Raw genomic sequence first — 19,469 nt, forward strand, 5'->3', positions numbered from 1 at the left:
GTAGTAGACTATTTAAATTGTGGTACTTTCATTACATGTACAAAAAGTTTACCAATGTAGCACCACATCAGAACTTTATTAAATAGTAATTAAAAAAAGAAAAAGACTCAGAACAGTGTGTGTGTTCCTCTTACTATAGTTGTATGTGTGCCTGTGTATGTTAGAACATCTCTGGGAAAAAATATATAAGATATTAGAAATAGTGATTACTTCTGGATGGATGGAGCAGAGAGAGAGCAGGGATGGAATGAAGAAGACTTATTTTTCAGTATAAACTCTTACTATTAAATAATTCTTTTTAACCATGAGTCTGTATTACTTATTTAAAAGTAATTTAGTGGTAAATATTAAAAAGACATAGTAACCTTTATTTGAATCCTTTAAAAATACAGTTCTCTAGACTCTCCAATATCATTTAAAATATTTGCTTGATATATAATTCACATATCATACAATTTACCTATTTAAAGTGTTTTATATAGGCAGAGCTGTGCAACCAATGCCAGTCAATTTTACAACATTTTCATGATTACAAAAAGAAATCCCATATTTTTTTACTGTCAATTCCCATATTCTTACCCCATACACCTAGTCCTAAGCAGCACTAATCTTCTTTTTTGCTATAAATTTTTGGCTATTCTGGATCTTTTCTGTAAACATAGTAAAACAGTATGTTGTCATTTGTGATATACTTACTTAACTTAGCATATTGTTTTCAGGGTTCATTTGTTATAGAATGTATCGAGTTTGTCATTCCTTTTTGTGAATATTCCATGTTTTGTTTATCCATTCTTCAGTTGATGACTGGCTTGCTTCTACTTTGGAGCTATTCTAGTTCATACTGCTATGAACATTCATGTACTAGTTTTTGCGTGGATATATGTTTTCATTTTGGGGCAAATAGACTATGAGTGGAATTACTGGACCATGTGATAACTTCTGTTTAATTTGAGAAAATACCAGAGCGTTTTCCAAAAGCTTTTGTACATCAGCAGTGTATGAGGGTTCTAATTTCTCCATATCCTGCTCACACTTGTTACTATCTTTCTTACTATAGCCACCCTAGTAGGTATGATGTGGTTTTGATTTACATTTCTCTTTTGTCTAAGAGTATTAAACATCTGTCTTTATATATGCTTATTGGCCCATGACCTATTTTAGGATTTTTTTTTTACATAAAATTTTACCTTTGGTTTACAATATTATATACATTTCAAGAGTATAGCCTCACATCTCAATGCATATGTCTCATTGCACCTACCACCCAAGTTCTAGTGCCATTCACACTATAAAATTGACCCCCTTTGCCCTTTCCTTTCAAATCCCTTACCCTTTGGTAACTACTATATTTTCACACAGTCTATGAGTTATTTTTGTTGTTCTTATATTCAATACAAACTTGTTGCTGGACTTTCAAAAAAATTATAAATACTGTAGGTGCATATCTCATTAACTTGATGTTTTATATTCAGTGTATTTGCATGTCTATATTTCATCACTTTGAAGTTCATTTTAGGAGCCTCCCTAGTCTTGTGAAATTGGTATTTTAGGCACTGTGATAAATGTGACTTAATAGATTCTTACTGAGTTCCTGTATATAGTGTTTTTCTGATAATGTCTTTTTAAAGTCTGTGTTTTATTTTTGTTGCAGTATTTCACTGGCCTTGAATGTGGACATAAGTTTTGTATGCAGTGTTGGAGCGAATATTTAACTACCAAAATAATGGAGGAAGGCATGGGACAGGTAAAGATGCCAACTTGTTTTTTAATTTTTATTAAATTTTCTACAGTACTTAGAACATTACACAAACATAAATAGGTACAGGCCTCCCTGGTAGCACAAGAGGTTAAGATTCAACCTATGAAGCTGTCCGCAGCCACTGCAGCACGAGTTCAATCCTCTGGCCGGTCAGGGAGCAACCTACATAGTGCAGCAGATCTCTCCTGCCTTGCCCGCTGCTCCCCTCAGCAGTGAACTTCGGTCAATCTGCATGTTTTGTTCCCCATTCTGTCTCTGGTGAACCCTCTTACCACCACACCTCTGGCCTGTGCTCCAGCTCTTGTATGCATAAATAAATAAATCTTTAAAAAAAAAAAAACATAAATAGGTACAGAATGCTGGATTATGAATTGCATGAGGGAATTTTTTTTTTTTAAAGATTTATTTATTTATTTATTTATTTATTTATGTATTTATTTATTTATTTATTTATTTATACAAGCACTGGGTACAGTCAGAAGCACGAGAGGATGAGAGAATTCACCAGAGCCAGAGCAGAGGGCAGAACAGGCATACTGACGAAGTACACTGCTGAGGGGAGCAGTGGGTGGCAGGAGAGGTCTGCGCACCATGTGGGACCCTCGCCTGGCGGACGGGGATCGAACCAGCACTGCAGAGGCTGCGGGCAGCCTCACAACCCAGCGATCAACTGCTGCGCCACTGGGGAGGCCCGGGAATTTTTTTTTTAATTAAAACAACTAAAAGACAATTGAGGCCTTTTTCTTTTCTTTCTTTTTTTTTTTTTTTAAGATTTTTTTTATTTATTTAAGAACCAGGGTACAGGCCAGATGCGTGGGAGGGTGAGAGGATTCACCAGAGACAGAGCTGGGAACAGAACAGGCAGGCTGACAAAATACACTGCTGAGGGGAGCAGCGGGCGAGGACAGGAGAGGTCTGCTTGCCATGTGGGTTGCTCTGAGGCTGGCTGGGTTCAAACCAGCACTGCAGAGGCTGCAGACAGCTTCATAACGCTGTGCTCAACCACCTGCGCCACCGGGGAGGCCCGAGACCTTTTTCTATTATTTACTCTTTATCTTTCCAAATAAAGAACCAATCCAGACAATGTTTCCTCAACAGGCATCAACTCAACTACATCATACTCAACTTGTTAAGCAGTTTTGTAAGATTTCTTGCTCAGGTGTATTCCCTGTAAATTTCCCTCTGCAACATTACCCATGAACCATCACCATAGTCCCTTGTGATTTTCCCTCCCCTGTTTTGATCTCTCTCCCTCCCCCCTCCCCTGTTCTATGTCTTGTATCCATGATTTGCCTGCTAGTTTTATCTTTTTTTTTCTGCCTCCGTTCGGTTTCCCTATGTTCCTACTATCAGTGAAAACATCTGATATTTTTCTTTTTTCCTTCTGACTTATTTCACTGAGGATAATCCCGTCTAGCTCTCCATCCATGTTGCTGCGAATGGCTTGAGTTTATTTTTTTTGATTGCTGAATCGTATCTTTACCACATCTTTTTGATCCATTCATTTGTTTTGGGGCAAGATTTCTTGCTTTTTGAACTGAAAAAACAATTAGGTCAGCAATCCTATTTACTTTATGGTGATAAACATGCATACATACACTTGCTTTAATAGAAAGGGAACAGTTAAGGGCCTCCCCGGTGGCGCAGCGGTTGAGCGCTGGGTTGCGAAGCTACCCGCAGCCTCTGCAGCACCGGTTCGATCCCCGGCCACCGGGCGAGGGTCCCACATGGCATGCAGACCTCTCCTGCCACCCGCTGCTCCCCTCAGCAGTGTACTTCGTCAGTCTGTCTGTTCTACTCTCCGCTCTGGCTCTGGTGAATTCTCTCATCCTCCCACGCCTCTGACTGTACCCAGTGCTTGTATAAATAAATAAATAAATAGATCTTTAACAAAAAAAAAGAAAGGGAACAGTTAAGATCTTATTAAGGTGTCCTTACCTAATTAAGGTATCCCCCCAATCCCACTAAATGTCTGGTAACGGTAGAGCATTAGATAAATATTTGTTGAATGACAGCTGTGTCCGTCTTTTTCAGACTATTTCGTGTCCTGCTCATGGTTGTGATATTTTAGTGGATGACAACACAGTTATGTAAGTATTTTTGATAGCTTCTACATGTTGAATATTGGTTAGTTGGTTAAATCAAATTAATTTTTGCTCAATACCTCAAGGGAGTTAAAATGATTAAGATCTGAAGAGATTTTCCAATCTCTGTTCCTTTGGAGTTATATAAAAATCCATTTGTAATTTGGTTAAATGCCCTCTCAATTCTGATAAACTTTGCAATATGTAATAGCTAGATTTCAGTAAACCTGGAAAAGGAGAATAAGCTATGTCAGTGTTGGTCAGGTTCTCTAGGAAACTGATGCCTTAACAGAGTTAAAATAAGGGAAGATTTATTGTGGGACAATTACAGTGCAGGGTAGAGAGGAGGAGGAGAAGGAATAGACAGACTTTGATGCAGGTCTGATGCATATTAAAGAAGAGAAAGAAAGGAGGAGGAGTCATTAGGAGGTGACTCAGACTATGAGGTATCTGTGAGAGTCTGGTAGCTCTTTGGAGAACTCCTGTGCATAGATTGTCCATAGAGCAATGCCTTAATAAACAGAAATGGTACTCTAGCCATGGTCACTCATTAGCTGGGAGCTATGCAGGGGGAATTTGACCTTGACTAAAACATTGCTATAGGTCCTGGGCCACCACTACTGGAGTCTGTTGACTAACTTTCCACAAGAAGATTCTTTTTTTCCCTCCTTCAGATTTTTTATTTCCTTAAATCACTGTAAATTTTGGACATTATTTGGTTTCTCCCCTCAGGTATTGTATCCATAGTTCTCCCACCACCATAGCACCTTTGATCCATCTTCCCCCATCCCTTATGCTTGTCTCGTCCCTCTTTTGACCTCTCTCTCTCCCCTCCTACCCTGCTGTATTGCTTCAGATCTGTGGTTCTCTTTTGTAGGGAGAAAGAAATTTGAAGAAACAAGCAGTTCCTGAACCTGAGATAAAATCCCAGGTTGTTTAATTCCTCACTCAGTGCTGTTTTCACAACTTTGGGTTACCTGACTGAGTGGAGACAAAGGTCGAGGGCCTGAATGATCCACAGACAGTTTATTTAGGTCCTGGATAATTGCCTATATAGAAAGGCATATCCGTGTTTAAGTACTGGGATTTGGAGGTAAAGTACAAACAGCCATGAATTTCAATGAGCAAATTTCTAAAACTATTAAAGCCATAAATTGACTTAACCAACATAGTTTATAAAGCTAATTCCACTTTATTAATAACCTCACCCTACTTAGGGCCTCCCCTGGTGGCGCAGCGGTTGAACGCTGGGCTGCGAAGCTGCCCGCAGCCTCTGCAGCGCTGGTTCGATCCCCGGCTGCCGGGCAAGGGTCCCACATGGTGCGCAGACCTCTCCCGCTGCCCGCTGCTCCCCTCAGCAGTGTATTTCGTCGGACTGTCTGTTCTGTTCCCCCCTCTGGCTCTGGTGAATTCTCTCACCCTCCCGCGCTTCTGACTGTACCCAGTGCTTGTATAAATAAGTAAATAAATCTTTAAAAAAATAATAATAATAATCTCACCCTACTTTGACTTGTTAAAACATAATTACTATTATCAGCTATATGTTAATACTGTTTATATTTCAGTAAATCTTTTATCCATTATTGTTTTAAGCTATCCTTGTATCATCTTGAAGTACCATCAGAGTTGTCTTTCTCTTGTCCCCTTATACTTTTGGATTTCTGGTATTCTTTCATTGATATATTTCATCAGCATAAATCACTGACTTTTCATTCATTCCACAGACATATTACTGGAAGCCCACTTATTAGCACAGAGGCACAGGAGAACAAAATGGGATACATTTCCTTCCCTCAGAGGATTGTTACTAATAAATCACTAAAATGCAAAGTTTAAGTTTAATGTATATATCAACTAATACGAATTATTCCATCTGAAATGTCTAGGGAGACTTTACTTAGGGGGAAATATAAGAGGAGTAAACATTTGGTTTGACAGAGTGAAGAGTAATATTTTAAGAAAAGATGACTATTTTTTAAATAGGTCATGAACTTCTCTATGAAGTATTCTATTGTGGCTAGAGCACAGAATAGGATTACTAGAGATGGAGATATGAAGAGTGACATATTGTGATGAGTTTCATAATAGGTTGGTGAGACTAATAAGATTTGCATTTTAGAAATGCAACTTTGATGGTATAGTAGAAGACATTTTAGAGTTGTGATAAGACATTTGGGCAGTGAGGTATTAGAAAGCTATTTCTTAGGAAATTTTATTTGGGGAGGAAAAGCTAAATAGGAAATAGAGAAAATACTCCGAACACAAAAACAAATGTGGTTAGTGTAAGGGCTCTTGCAAATCAGTAGGAAGAAGATACTTCTGTGGAAAGGACATGAATAAGCAATTTGTGGAGAAAGAAATTTGAATAGTCTTAAACATTAGCTACTATCATTCCTAGTTAAATAGATGTAAATCAAAATTAAATACTTCAACCTTTTTAAAAGTTTCTTTTTGGAGGGTCTTCCTGGTGGCCTAGGGGTTAATTCTCAGTGCTACCACCTCTTTGGCCTGAGTTCCATCCCTGGCCAGGGAGCTAACCCACATATGGCACAGCAGACATCTCCTGTCTTGCCCACTGCTCCCCTTAGTGTATTTCAGTAAATCTGCCTGTTCTGCTCCCCACTCTCTCTGGTGAATCCTATACTCCCTGCACCTCTGGCCTACATTCCATTTCTTTTACACACACACAAACACACACACACACACACCATTAAAATTTCTTTTTTGCTTTTCATATTGGATTAAAGGATTAAAGAAGTTAGTAATATCTAATGTGAGACTATAATACAACAGGGTATATAAACTGTCACACCTTATTTATTATGCAATTTAGCAGTTTATACAAATGTGTGCTATTTGGCCTTTCATCCAATAGTTTCATCACTTTGAACATCATTTTATTACCTCCTTGCCTCCATTGTTTCTGATAAGTCAGCTTTTAATTACATTGTTGTTCCTTACTTGCTGCTTTCATGATTTGCTGGCTCTTTACAGCAAATTTGACTATATGTTTTTGATGTGGTTTTCTCTGTGTCTGTCATATGTAGGAGTTCTAAAACGCTGTGGATTTTCATCCTGAATACAGAAAGCTTTCAGGAATACTCAAAAGACAATTTTGGTAGTGATACCAGCTGGAAGATTGGAGATTATGGAGAGGGATTTTTACTTTTTATCTTACATAGTTGTAAACTATTGGTATATGTCTTCTGTACTGAATTTTGCACCAAATTGTCAGTTCCACATCCTAGTTATGCTTAAAAATCTGTCCATTTCTCTGTCTGTTCCTACCTCCATTAACCTGATCACAGCCATCTTCTCTTAGCTAGGAATCTGCTACTGGCTCCTAAGTGATTACCTTATACCTATTTTCATCACCATCCATTCTTCACAAATGTTTTCCTTTGTCCTGTTTTGCTCATCTGTGTGGCTTCATTTTTTGCCTCACTTTTTTCTCACATTCTGTGTTCTAGCCATATAGAACTTAATTTCTTGAAACTGCTATGCATTTTATTTGGTTGAATTTTGATTACTTCTGTATTCGCTCATGACTTTTCACATGTATTACTCTCCTTGTTTTACTCTTTAATTCTCAACCTACTATCCTCTTAGTCATTCTTCAAACCTCATTTTGTTTTATTTTTTTTAAAGATTTATTTATTTATTCATTCATTCATTCATTCATTCATTCAGACCTGGGTATAGTCAGAAGCATGGGAGGGTGAGAGAATTCACCAGAGCCAGAGCAGGGAGCAGAGCAGGCAGAAGGACCGAAGTACACTGCTGAGGGGAGCAGCGGGCGGCAGGAGAGGTCTGCGCCCCATGTGGGACCCTCCTCTGGTGGCCGGGGAGCAGCCAGGGATCGAACCGGCGCTGCAGAGGCTGCGGGCAGCTTCACAAGCCAGTGCTCAACCTCTGCGCCACCGGGGAGTTCAAGCCTCATTTTAAATTTTCATTTTGTTTTGGTCAGACATCCTGTGAACTCCTTATCTCCCCCGTATTTCCATTACCATACACTGTTGCAATTACCCATATTCTGATCTGTTTTCTTTCTGAAGCTATAATCTGTATAACTTCTGATATCCTGTTTATGTTGCTTAAGTCCTTTGCTATTTCCATTCAAAATGTGTGGCTCTGAGTTTGGAAATGCTACTCACTGATCCATCAGTGCTACTTAGACTCTTAAATCCTTAAGATTACTGATTCAGTGGATTAATCTTTTTTTATTCCATAGTGTCAGTTACTGTATATAATTGAAAATGTATATTCTTCCTTGTCTTCACCTGTGTCATAATTGAAAATTTCAGCGATTAATTTGTACTATGATAATCATCATAGCTAATCTTCATTGGTCTGGGGGGGGTTTCACTACTGGCCACCTATATTTATATTTCAAAGTTGGGAAGGTAACAGTGTAATTTGAGATCTTTTTTTTTTTTTTTTTAAGATTTATTTATTTATACAAGAACTGGGGTATAGGCCAGAGGTGTGGGAGGGTGAGAGGATTCACCAGAGACAGTAGGGAGCAGCAGGTGTGACAGGAGAGGTCTGCTGCGCCATGTGGGAATCTCCCCGGCCAGCCGGGAATCGAACCCGTGCTGCAGAGGTTGCGGACAGCTTCACAGCACTGCACTCAACCTGCTGCGCCACCGGGGAGGCCCCCTTCTTCTGCCCAATTTTTGACTGGGTTGTTTTTGTTGAGTTGTATGAGTTCTTTTTAGATCTTCTATATCACTCCTTTGTCAGATGTGTGATGTGAAAATATTTTCTCCCATTCAGTAGGGTGTCTTTTTTCCTTTTAGTTATGGTTTCCATTGCTTTGTAGAAACTTTATTTGTGTAGCCCTATTTATTTCCTGTTTGTTAATTAATTTTCCAGAATTCTTTAAATATTCTTGGTTTTTGCTAGATATGTTTCAACTATTTTTCCAGTGTGTGGCTGCCTTTTCTCTTAATGATTTTTTTTTTCTTTTTTTTGTGGGATCCTCACCAGTGGGCGGGGATCGAACTGGTGCTGCAGAGGCTGCGGGGAGCCTCACAGCCCAGCGCTCAACTGCTGTGCCACCAGGGGAGGCCCTTTCTTAATGATTTTTGATGAACAAAAGCTTTCATTTTAATGGCATCATTTTTTCCTATTTATGATTATTGATACCTGATGAAATCTTTGCGTATCCCAATGTTGTATTTATTTATTTATCTATTTATTTATTTATTTGTGGGACCCTCTCCAGCGGCGGCCAGGGAACGAACCAGTGCTGCAGAGGCTGTGGGCAGCCTCGCAGCCCAGCGCTCAAACGCTGCGCCACCAGGGGAGGCCCAATGTTGTATTTATTTTTAAGGCAGTCCACAGCTATGGAAAGTGTTCTGATAACATATGACTTAAGAGTTGTGTGTCTCAGGCCTCCCTGGTGGTGCAGGGGGTTAAGATGCAACCAATGAAGCTGTCTGCAACCTCTACAGCAGGAGTTTGATCCCCGGCCAGGGAGCAACCCACATGGTACAGCAGATCTCTCCTGACTGGCCGCTGCTCCCCTCAGCAGTGTACTTTGGTCATTCTGCCTGTTCTGTTCCCCACTCTGTCTCTGGTGAATCATCTAACCCCCACACCTCTGACCTGTACCCCAGCTCTTGTATGCATAAATGAATAAATCTTTTTTAAAAAAGAGTTGTGTGTTTCATAGTGGAGTAAATTGAATGGTCCCATCATTTCTCCACAATGAAACAGAAAAGCAGTACTTTAAAGCATAGTGTTCTGGGAGAAAGGTTAGCACAAAAGCTATAGAACACTATCTGTTGTAAAATATGTGCTTCTGGGATTAGACTCAAGTTCATACTGAAATAATTTTTTCCTCTCATTGAAATGCAAAATAAAATAATTTGTCAAGTTTTGGTAGTTAAAAAGACAAAGGATATAGGCAGTAAATTATTAATAATTATGATGAATTTAAATTGTTAAAGATGTCTGAGCTTCAGATGTAAACTTATAGATTGAAGGGAGTGGTACATGAAGCAGGCTATATGGAAAAATAGGCCATTGTAAGATCTTTGACTTTTATTCTAAGAGTCATAAGAGGATTTTGAGCAGAGGGTTGCTGTAAGTAGGAAAGAGACTATAAGTAGGAGCAGGGAGATTGGGCAATAGTTACAAAGTCCAGGTGAGAGACGATAGTAGTGATCCAGTGTGATAGCAGAGGAAATGGTGAGAAATGCTTGGATTTTGTATTTTTAAAATAATACAAGTGAGATGTAAGAGAAAGAAATGAATCAGAGATGACTATAAGATCATTTTGCCCTTTGATTGTTATTAGATGAATTCAGATGACAGTGAATGTTTTGTTAATAACAAAAACACAAGCAAATATTATGAAAATGTTAATCACATATCCACAATAGTAGGGGAAGATGGAATGTAATACAGTTGTCCAAAAGGTCTATAAATGTTTTAGTGCACTCAGAGTGCCTGTAATGTAAGTGAATAAAGCTAAGATAGAAATGTTCTCTTTAAAAACTATGTATCAGACATTGATAAAAACAAAAAAGAGAGCAAGATCCCAGATTGATCAAAATATTGAGTGTTTATTGCTCCTGAGTGATAATAGATGATTTTTATTTCCTTCTGTAGGCTTGTCTCATTTACATGGCTGGGGGAAAACATCTTTCGTGTTTTTGTTCCAACAAAGCTTTATTTATAAAAACAGGTGTTTGACCCATAGGCAGCAGTTTGCTGGCATGTGATCCGTAGGCTCACAGTAGGTGCCCCTCAGTGTACCCAGGCCGGAGGGTGCGCGTTAGTAGCGTGTGTTGTCCTCAGAAGAACAGTATCATGCTGTTTCATCAAATCCTTGAAGTCATTTCATGGTGGTTAACACAGCAGTTTTCTCCCGCAGCCAGAGGAGAGAGCACGTTTTGAAAAAGGGAAACGGGGCCTCCAGGCAGATCCTGTTAGAGTCGTTTCCAGTTTATTCCTGTCTGTGTGGGCTAGAGCAGATGCTTTGCGGAGCCTCACTGTTCTCATCTGCAGCAGTCTTGCTCTCAGGACATTCTAGTTAACAGGCAGCTGTGATTTGTTTTGGCTCCATTCTGTGCTGATGCTTCCAGGCTCTGCTTTGTGCTCAACTTTTCCTCTGCCTTCATTAACCTATTTGTATGATCTTGTGCAGTTCCTTTAATCTGAGATTCGATGTTCTCACCTGCTTTTATAGCCAGTTGCTAGACTCAAACATGGTATAGTTCTTCAAGGCAGACTTTTAACTTTCAAAAGCAGTCTGACTTGATTGACCTTACTGCCACCTCCAAGTTGATAGCCAGCAAAAGAGAACAAAGCAGCCCTCCTTTCCCTAAGCTGAGTTACACTATCAAAATTACGCCTGAAACCATTTTCTAATAATTTTCTTTCCACTTGTCTGTCTCTCACAAGCTGGTGCTTGCTCCAGGGCTATCCTGCATGGATTTTTACAACCTCGTGTAACCTTGGCCTTGGGCAGCCAGAGGTGGGAGAATGGAGCGGAACTTTTTTTTTTTTTTAAGATTTATTTTTTATTTATTTAAGCATACAAGAATGGGAGTGCAGGCCAGAGGTGGGGGAGGTAAGAGGATTCACCAGAGACAGAGTGGGGAGTAGAACAGGCTGATCTACTGAGATACACTGAGAGGAGCAGCAGGCAAGACATGAGAGGTCTGCTGCACCATGTGGGTTAGCTCCCTGGCTGGGAATTAGGACTTAGACTGCAGTGACTGGTGATAGCTGGATAGTGCTGAAACTTAATCCCTTTGCCACCAGGGAGGCCCTGAGGCAGAACTTTTAAAGTATTTTTATTATTAGTCTTAAATAAAGTCATATCGTTGATTTGCCTAGGGTGCTGCACAAGCATAAGGTGTGGTTTAGTACTTGGCATACTGAAAAAAGTCCTTGTGTTGGAACTTACCTGGTTTCAAATCACAGCTCTCCAATTTTCTAATTTGTGAAGAGAGTTACCCCAGAACTCAAGGATGGTTAGATGCATCGACATTGTGTTCACCTTATATATCGGTCATTCAGTACAAGTCATATTATTTATCTTCATAGATAGGTATCCGGTATCAGAGTTGGTGTAACCATTTTTACTGTGATGGCAGCATGTCTTTGTCAAGAGAATTCATTCTTCTTGATTCATAATGAATTATACAAAATATTACATGATGAGTTGACATTACCTTCTCCAGGCATGGGAACAAAACATGCGATACGGTTTAGAATCCTTTTGTGTTGCTTTTATAACTAGAGTTTCTTTCAAACCTTAACTTAAAGTATAACACCATCAGAGAGTTCCTCAGGGCATATTAGTTTATTAATGGCCTGGAGGACACCTTCTTCTGACTGCTTCTTATTAGAGATGACAATCACTTTCTTTTTATTTCCTTTTTTCAGATAAACTATGACTTGATAATTGAGCCTTAATACCTTTAACATAATAACTATGGTTGAGTTCTATTCTTGCCAGTTCTGGTAAGCCAAGCAAGGCTTAGACAACTGCTTATGGTAGAGTTTGCTAAGAAATATTGAGGATTTGTCCCATCAGAGAAGCATTATGGGTAAAGGAGTAATACCTGTTTGCCAGTCAGGGAATCTGATTTTGGATTTGGTTCTTTCCTTATTTTAATTAATGTAAATCATGTAAAATTTTTTATTTTAACTAAGTATGCAATCCAGGAACTTTTTTGTCATAATGTTGTGCAACTGTCGATACTATCTAATTCTAAAACATTTCATCACCCCAAAAAGAAGTTACTATCCATTAAACAGTTATTCCCCATTCCCTCCTCTGCTAGATCTGACAACCATTCATCCACTTTCTGTCTGTATGAATTTGCTTGTTGTGGACAATTCACTTAAATGAAGTCATATAACATGTAATCTTTTGTACTGACTTCTGACAGCTAACAATATTTTCAAGGTTCATCCAAGTTCTTGCATGTATCATTCCTTTTTATGACTGAATGATATTTCATTATGTGGATATTCCACATTTTGTTTTATCCATTCAACAGCTCTTAGACATTTGGGTTGTTTCTACTTTTTTTGTGGAAATATTTCTCTCATATTTGTGTACAAGTTTTTAATTGAACATCTGTTTTTAATTCTCTTGGAGCTATATGACACATACAAATCTAGGAGTAGAATTACTGGGTCATAGAGTAATTTTGGTTTTTACTTGAAGTATCATCAAATACATTATTTTTAGACTTCAGTTTATGTGAAATGTGTTGGTTTACTCATTTAAAAAATATTTATTGAACTCTTTCTACAAACCAGGCAGAATGCTAGCACAAGGGGTCATTTCGTGGAACTTACTGATTGGGGGAGGGGAACCGTAAGGTAGATATTAAACAGATGCTTCTACAGATAACTAACTACAATTATGACATATTCTTTAAAAAGAGACGTACAGATTCCATGAGAACTGAGGGGGAGTGTACGTCTAGATTGATGTAAGGAATTGTTAGCAGAGGCTACCTTGAGCAAGTAACATTTTGGCTGAGAGTAATATAGTAATAATAATAATAATCATAGCAACACCTAATAGTTATTGAATGCTTACTGTTTGCCAGGCACCAGTATAGTTTCACAACCTATTTTTCCTTTGCATTTTACAGAGTAATAAATGAAAAAGTTGAGAGGTCAAAGAACTTACCCTCAATTTTTAGCTAGTAAGTTGTGAAACCAGTATTCAACCTAGGTGGTTCCACTTCAGAGCCCCATGATGATATTCTTCTCTTCCCTTTACAATGGAAGCTATCCTATGCAAAGCCTCTGAGGAGGGGGTGGTGCTTATTACTATTTTGAAAGACTACTTATGTGGCAGGAGTAGATTGAAAGTGTCACAGGATAGGGTGGGGTCTTAACAGAAGAACAGTGGGATAAGAAGCTCAAAAAATTAAAGGTCAAATTGTACAAAGCTTTCGTATTTTAAAGATTTTAATGAGGTCGGACTGTGTGTGTGTTTGATACAGTTCTTACTGGCTTTTCAGTGGGTACTTGTTTGGGGTTTTTTCCCCTCCTTGCTTTACCTTTTTCTTATAACACTCACAGGAATGTTTACCATTAAGACTAACAAAACTTAGGGCCTCCCCGGTGGCGCAGCGGTTGAGTGCTGGGTTGTTGTGTGTACATTTTAGTGTTCTCAATTTTGGGCAGATTTTATAGCCATGGCATTGAAATTTTATAAATGTGGAGAGTACTCTTGGCTACAAACTTATTTTTATTCTCACTTTCAGGCGCCTGATCACAGATTCAAAAGTTAAGTTAAAGTATCAACATTTAATAACAAATAGCTTTGTAGAGGTAAGTGATTCAAGTTATCCTTCTTTTAATAAAAGCAGTTTTGCTTATTAATGGAAGTACCAGTTTTATATAAAATTCTCTTGACAGCAAAAGACACTTTTACAATTTACTTGGGTTGTGGATTTTATTTATGAAACACATGAAAATACTTTTATTCTCAAAGGAATGTGACAAGCGAATAGGTAGATATCTCTTCACAGATTGTTAACTTTGATAACAATTAATTTTATAATAGTCTTCTTTCATCCCTCTTTATCCTTAGCAGAGGATTATAGCAGACTGCTAATTATGTCATATTTAATCATGTTTGACACACTAATCCTGCTATGTCTGTTGTTTTAGCTTCCATTGCCAGTAAACTTTGTTCATGAAGAATGCTGTAGGTCTTTGTTCTTATCAACTGTCTTTGTTTTAGCAGAACAGAAGGTATCAAACTATGGCCTACTTGTTTTTGTAAATAAAGATTTATGTAAACATGCCCATGCCTATTTGTTCTGTTAACTGAATTTGTGCAAAAATGGTAGAGTTGAATAGTTGCTACAGAGGCCATTATGATCCCTCAAACCAAAAATCTTTACCCTCAGGCTCTTTATAGAACTTTGCTACCCCCTGTGTAAGAGCAACAGTGTAATTTGGTATTCTAATGCCAGAAATAATTTTTATTTCTATTGAAGATTAAACTGAAGGTCAGATTTTCTAGAAAATAGCATATTTTAGGAATATGGTATATTTTTAAATTGTCAGTAAATATTTTAATTCTGGTATAGAGTGTTATCCAAGCCAGTTTTATTTCATAATAAAAACACTTGAGTAGTTATGTTCCTTTTGAGGAAACAAAATGTGATCTTTGCCTTGGGTGAGGAACTGGCTTTCGTTCTTTATCTCAGTGGGATTTTGAAGTTAGATCAAGAGTAGTTCATGTAGGGCCTCCCCTGGTGGCGCAGGTGGTTGAGCGCAGCACTGTGAAGCTGTCCGCAGCCTCTGCAGCGCTGGTTCGATCCCAGCTGGCCGACGAGAATCCCATATGGCGTGGCAGACCTCTCCTGTCTCGCCCACTGCTCCCCTCAGCAGTGTATTTCGTCAGTCTGCCTGTTCTGTTCCCTGCTCTGTCTCTGGTGAATCCTCTCACCCTCCCGCGCATCTTGCGTGTACCCCAGTTCTTGTATAAAATAAATACATCTTTTTTAAAAAAATAAAAAGGAGTAGTTCATGTATTTTATGAAACCAGGATCTATAGTCTTTGAAAAACATTGCATCTGAAACCATTGATATAGACTAAATATTGATGATACATTTTTTAATGCTTGTGGTACCATACCCCCATTGCCTTATGCATTAGGGAAACAATATACATTATTGCTTGGTGTGTTGGGAAATATTGCATCATGATTTAATTTGCTGTCATTTTAAAAATTTTCTGTCTCGTGTTTCAGTGCAATCGACTGTTAAAGTGGTGTCCTGCCCCAGATTGCCACCATGTTGTGAAAGTCCAGTATCCTGATGCTAAACCTGTTCGCTGCAAATGTGGGCGTCAGTTTTGGTAAACAAGTGATTTCCTAAATTGGAGTTGTACATACAGCTTTTGTTTCTTCTTGATAGTAAAATTGTTCACTTCAGGTAGTGAGATAGGTGATTTTGGCTTAAAATAGTTATAGTTCTTTTAATAAGAAATTTTTATATTAAAAATTCAGATATTAAATCAGTTTTTCCTTTTTCTCTAACTTTTGGATATATTTTCTTAAGGGAAAATTATGGCTGTTATCACATCTTTTATGTTTCTCTAGAGCTTCTTGTGTGTTTTACAGATCTGGGACAACAGCTTTCTTACTTCTTTCACCTTATTTTGTCAAATGTTTGGTTCTTTTATGCTCTTGCTCCTTTTTTAGCTTATTTTAAGTGATATTTTATTAAGATAAAATACATAGGATTTTTTCTTAAATTTCCTTTGTTCTGATAAGTTGAATCTTACTCCTAGAAAGAAAATGCACAGATAAATTGGGAAGCTGAAACATGACTGATTAAATTTTCCTATGACTCCAGCTTTCTTGATAATCTGAGTCCTTGGAGATCTATAGTGTACTCTTCAACATTTGAATTCTATATTCGACTTAGCAGGGAATTTCCAAAACCACATAAACTCACAGATTAAAAATATGTAATATATGCATTATTGTTTCAGAATTTACAGTGTAGACAGACAATAACGTCTGATTCCATACCTATTTTCAAACATTTTAGTATGGAACATTCCAAATACAGACTAAAGTTTAGAAAATAATAAAAATGAATACTATGTAACTACAACCAGGTTTAATCAAAATCAATTTTTCCTTTAATTGTATTAAAACATGACAGATACATATGAAGCCCTTTGTTTCCTCCCATTCCCTATACTTTCCTGTATTTTTAGAGAACAGTTACTCATACTCGGTTTTATACCTTGTTTACAGTTTCTCTTTACTGGACTGATGTTCATTCGTTCTCATCATTCAAAGATGTAACCTCTTTGCTTCCCACATATTACTTACTGTGTATTAATACTAAATTATACTCTACAAAGTTAGACTTACATTCTTTATTTATAGTGTTAAATAAAAGATTTGATAGAGACATACTGATGAAGCATATTTAAGTTCAAGAAAACATGGCAAAACAGAAAATACTAAGTTCTGTGAAAACTGGTGGTGACTAGAGGGAATGGGGGTGCTGAGGAGAGAGGAGGGGATAGGAGAGAGAGAGTAAGAGGATATTGGCACTAGAGTTTTGGTGGAGGGTGAGTGAAACATGCACAACACGGAGGTGTGATGTACTCCCAAAATCTATGGTTCTGTGAATGATTGTCAAATCTATACAATTTGAGAAGAAGAAAAAAAGAAATTTAAATACAAATCAGTGAAACTTCAGTTTGGTTTCAATTAGAGAATGGGTAGGGCAAGGAACTATGTATATATTAGAGACTACCAGAAATGTACAGATCTAACTAAACTGATTTTTATTGTCTTAATAGTTTGATGGTTGTTTAGTCATTCATTATAAAATTGTGATCACATTATGCCTTCATGCTTTTTATCATTCATTTCATATATTTGGATACCTACTACATACTAGTCCTATAGCTAAATTCTGAATTTATTATAGAATAAAATAGAATGTTGTAGCCCTTGTTTTGCCGGTCACTAACAACTGATGAAAATAGTGAAGAACTATAAAGTATGGACTGGTTTATTTAGTTACTTATAGTAGGTAGAACTTAATTCTTTTAACTTTTCTATTGCTTAACAGCTTTAACTGTGGAGAAAATTGGCATGATCCTGTTAAATGTAAGGTGAGTTTGGAATTTTTTAAAATAATGTAGAAGAGCGTTTCTAAGACTTGGTGACTGAAAACTATAGCCCCCAATTTTTATTTATTTATTCATTAGTGGATAGATTTTATTTCATTGCAAGTATTTAGAGACCATAACTTAGGAATAAGTCAGCTTCTGATAACTATCAGAACAGCCATGGTGAAGGCATCTCCCAAAGTAGACTTGTAATTGGCTAAGGAGATTTACAAACCTGGGAGCTGGGCTTCTCATTCATCTTTAGCCACAGAAAATTCTTCTTTGGTTGATTTCATATATATTAGATCTGAGAACTACAGAATCTTGTTTAAAAAGAAATGAACCCTTGTTCTTTGGCTTTTATATTTAAGCTTTACTGTACGTAAGTCTTGAAGTAATTTGCTATCCTTTTTCTTAAGTCATTTGTTGTATCCTAACAGTTGTTATTTTCAAACAGTGGTTGAAGAAGTGGATTAAAAAATGTGATGATGACAGTGAAACCTCTAATTGGATTGCAGCCAACACTAAGGTTGGTATTTTCCTTCAGTAAATTGTTGGATGAAACTGATAAGGATAGGTGCCTTTGCTTAGCAAAAGCAGTAAGTTTACCTAGTTATGGTATTTCTTAACATTTTTCTTGATTAGAGATTCCCCCCTCCCCTCAGAATGAATGCCTGTTAGTTCTTTGATTGTTATTGAGTGCTATGCTGCAATATGTATAGTACTCTACTTAGAGGATTTCTTCCATTGTGAAAACTTCCATTTCCTGTAAAAGAAAAATCTGTTAATTTTCCTACTCTGTGCTTTTATAATGCCTTTTCATACTGTTCTTGGCTGCTTTAGTTATACAGATGTGTTCTAGAATTTACTTCTCCTAGTTTGATTTTATTAGTTTACATTTATATACATTTCTGCCCCAGGGATTAACTTTTTTAAACCCTTTAGAAAAGGACTCAAGCAGAATAATTGAGTCAACTTTCTTTAACTATTTATTTATTTATTTATTTATTTTTTGAGTCAACTTTTTTTTAAATAACTGAACTGCACTTAACAAATATTCTTGGCATTGAACTATTAAAATGTGATATATTAAGAGACAGTTCCTGATTATATAAGTTTTAGGATAACATTAATTTGCCTTGGTTTTTCTATTTTTCTTTTTATTTGAAGTATTGTTCATGATAATAATTTCAAAATTCAATTCCTTTATGACTGAATCATTTCCTTAACCCTAGACAAATATCACAAAATGCAGGTAATCTTGATCTTCTTTTCTGTCATGAAATGATAAGTAAACATTTGAATCACAGCTGTGTATCCAAACAGTCTCTTACCAGAAAATTGTATAAATAGCCGATATTTATTTACTTAAATATCCTGTCCATATAATATGGAAGTGTTTTGGGTGATGAGTGGTAGGATATTGATGTGCTGTGCTATTCATGTTTTACTGTTGTATTACACACACCTTAAAGAATGCTGAATTGTTTGACCACGGTTAGTTATGGCTTTGTACTGTTCCATCAATCGTAGAACAGTAAGAATTAGGAGTGCTTAAACAACGAAGCCAACATAAAATTTTTACCAGTAGTACCTTCTTTACCCTAAATTATTAGGACATAAGTATTCATTTTTGTCTTTCAGGAGGTATTAGTGAAATAGTGGTTTCTCTCACATAAAACAAATGTCACACCTTTGAGGAATGTATGCTTGAAATTAAAATTTTTTGTGTTCTCTAAAATCATCATGAATAAATACAACTTATATCACTCAAGAGAGCCTTAGAAAGTGTACCATGTCAAGAAGTATTCAGTTTTGTTATTTTTAATCATTTTTCCTAGTCAAAAATTCTTTTTAGAAGATTGAAGACTTCTCCAGAATTCCTAAAAGCCTTACTATATTATGTAAAACTAGTATTCAGAATAGGGCAGTTCTGTGTTTACTAATTTGATTAAATTGTTGTTCTTATTCTGTGTCTAGAGAAATC

At 37.1% G+C, this 19,469-nt stretch overlaps 1 protein-coding gene across 2 annotated transcripts in view; it reads left to right on the forward strand.

Annotated features, from left to right (window-relative positions):
- ARIH1 (ariadne RBR E3 ubiquitin protein ligase 1) overlaps window positions 1-19,469 on the forward strand; it is a 100,468-nt gene that overhangs the window by 63,601 nt on the left and 17,398 nt on the right. For both annotated transcript variants that reach the window (XM_037502884.1, XM_054688628.1), the window contains 6 exons: window positions 1,652-1,744; window positions 3,794-3,849; window positions 14,094-14,160; window positions 15,594-15,700; window positions 17,443-17,485; window positions 17,940-18,011. In XM_037502884.1, the coding sequence (XP_037358781.1) occupies window positions 1,652-1,744; window positions 3,794-3,849; window positions 14,094-14,160; window positions 15,594-15,700; window positions 17,443-17,485; window positions 17,940-18,011 (438 nt within the window). The remainder of the gene's footprint in view (window positions 1-1,651; window positions 1,745-3,793; window positions 3,850-14,093; window positions 14,161-15,593; window positions 15,701-17,442; window positions 17,486-17,939; window positions 18,012-19,469) is intronic.

This window comes from Talpa occidentalis, unplaced genomic scaffold (genome assembly GCF_014898055.3).
Source record: "Talpa occidentalis isolate TD23 unplaced genomic scaffold, MPIMG_talOcc4v2.1 talOcc4.11, whole genome shotgun sequence".
In the NCBI taxonomy this organism is placed as follows: Eukaryota; Metazoa; Chordata; class Mammalia; order Eulipotyphla; family Talpidae; genus Talpa; species Talpa occidentalis.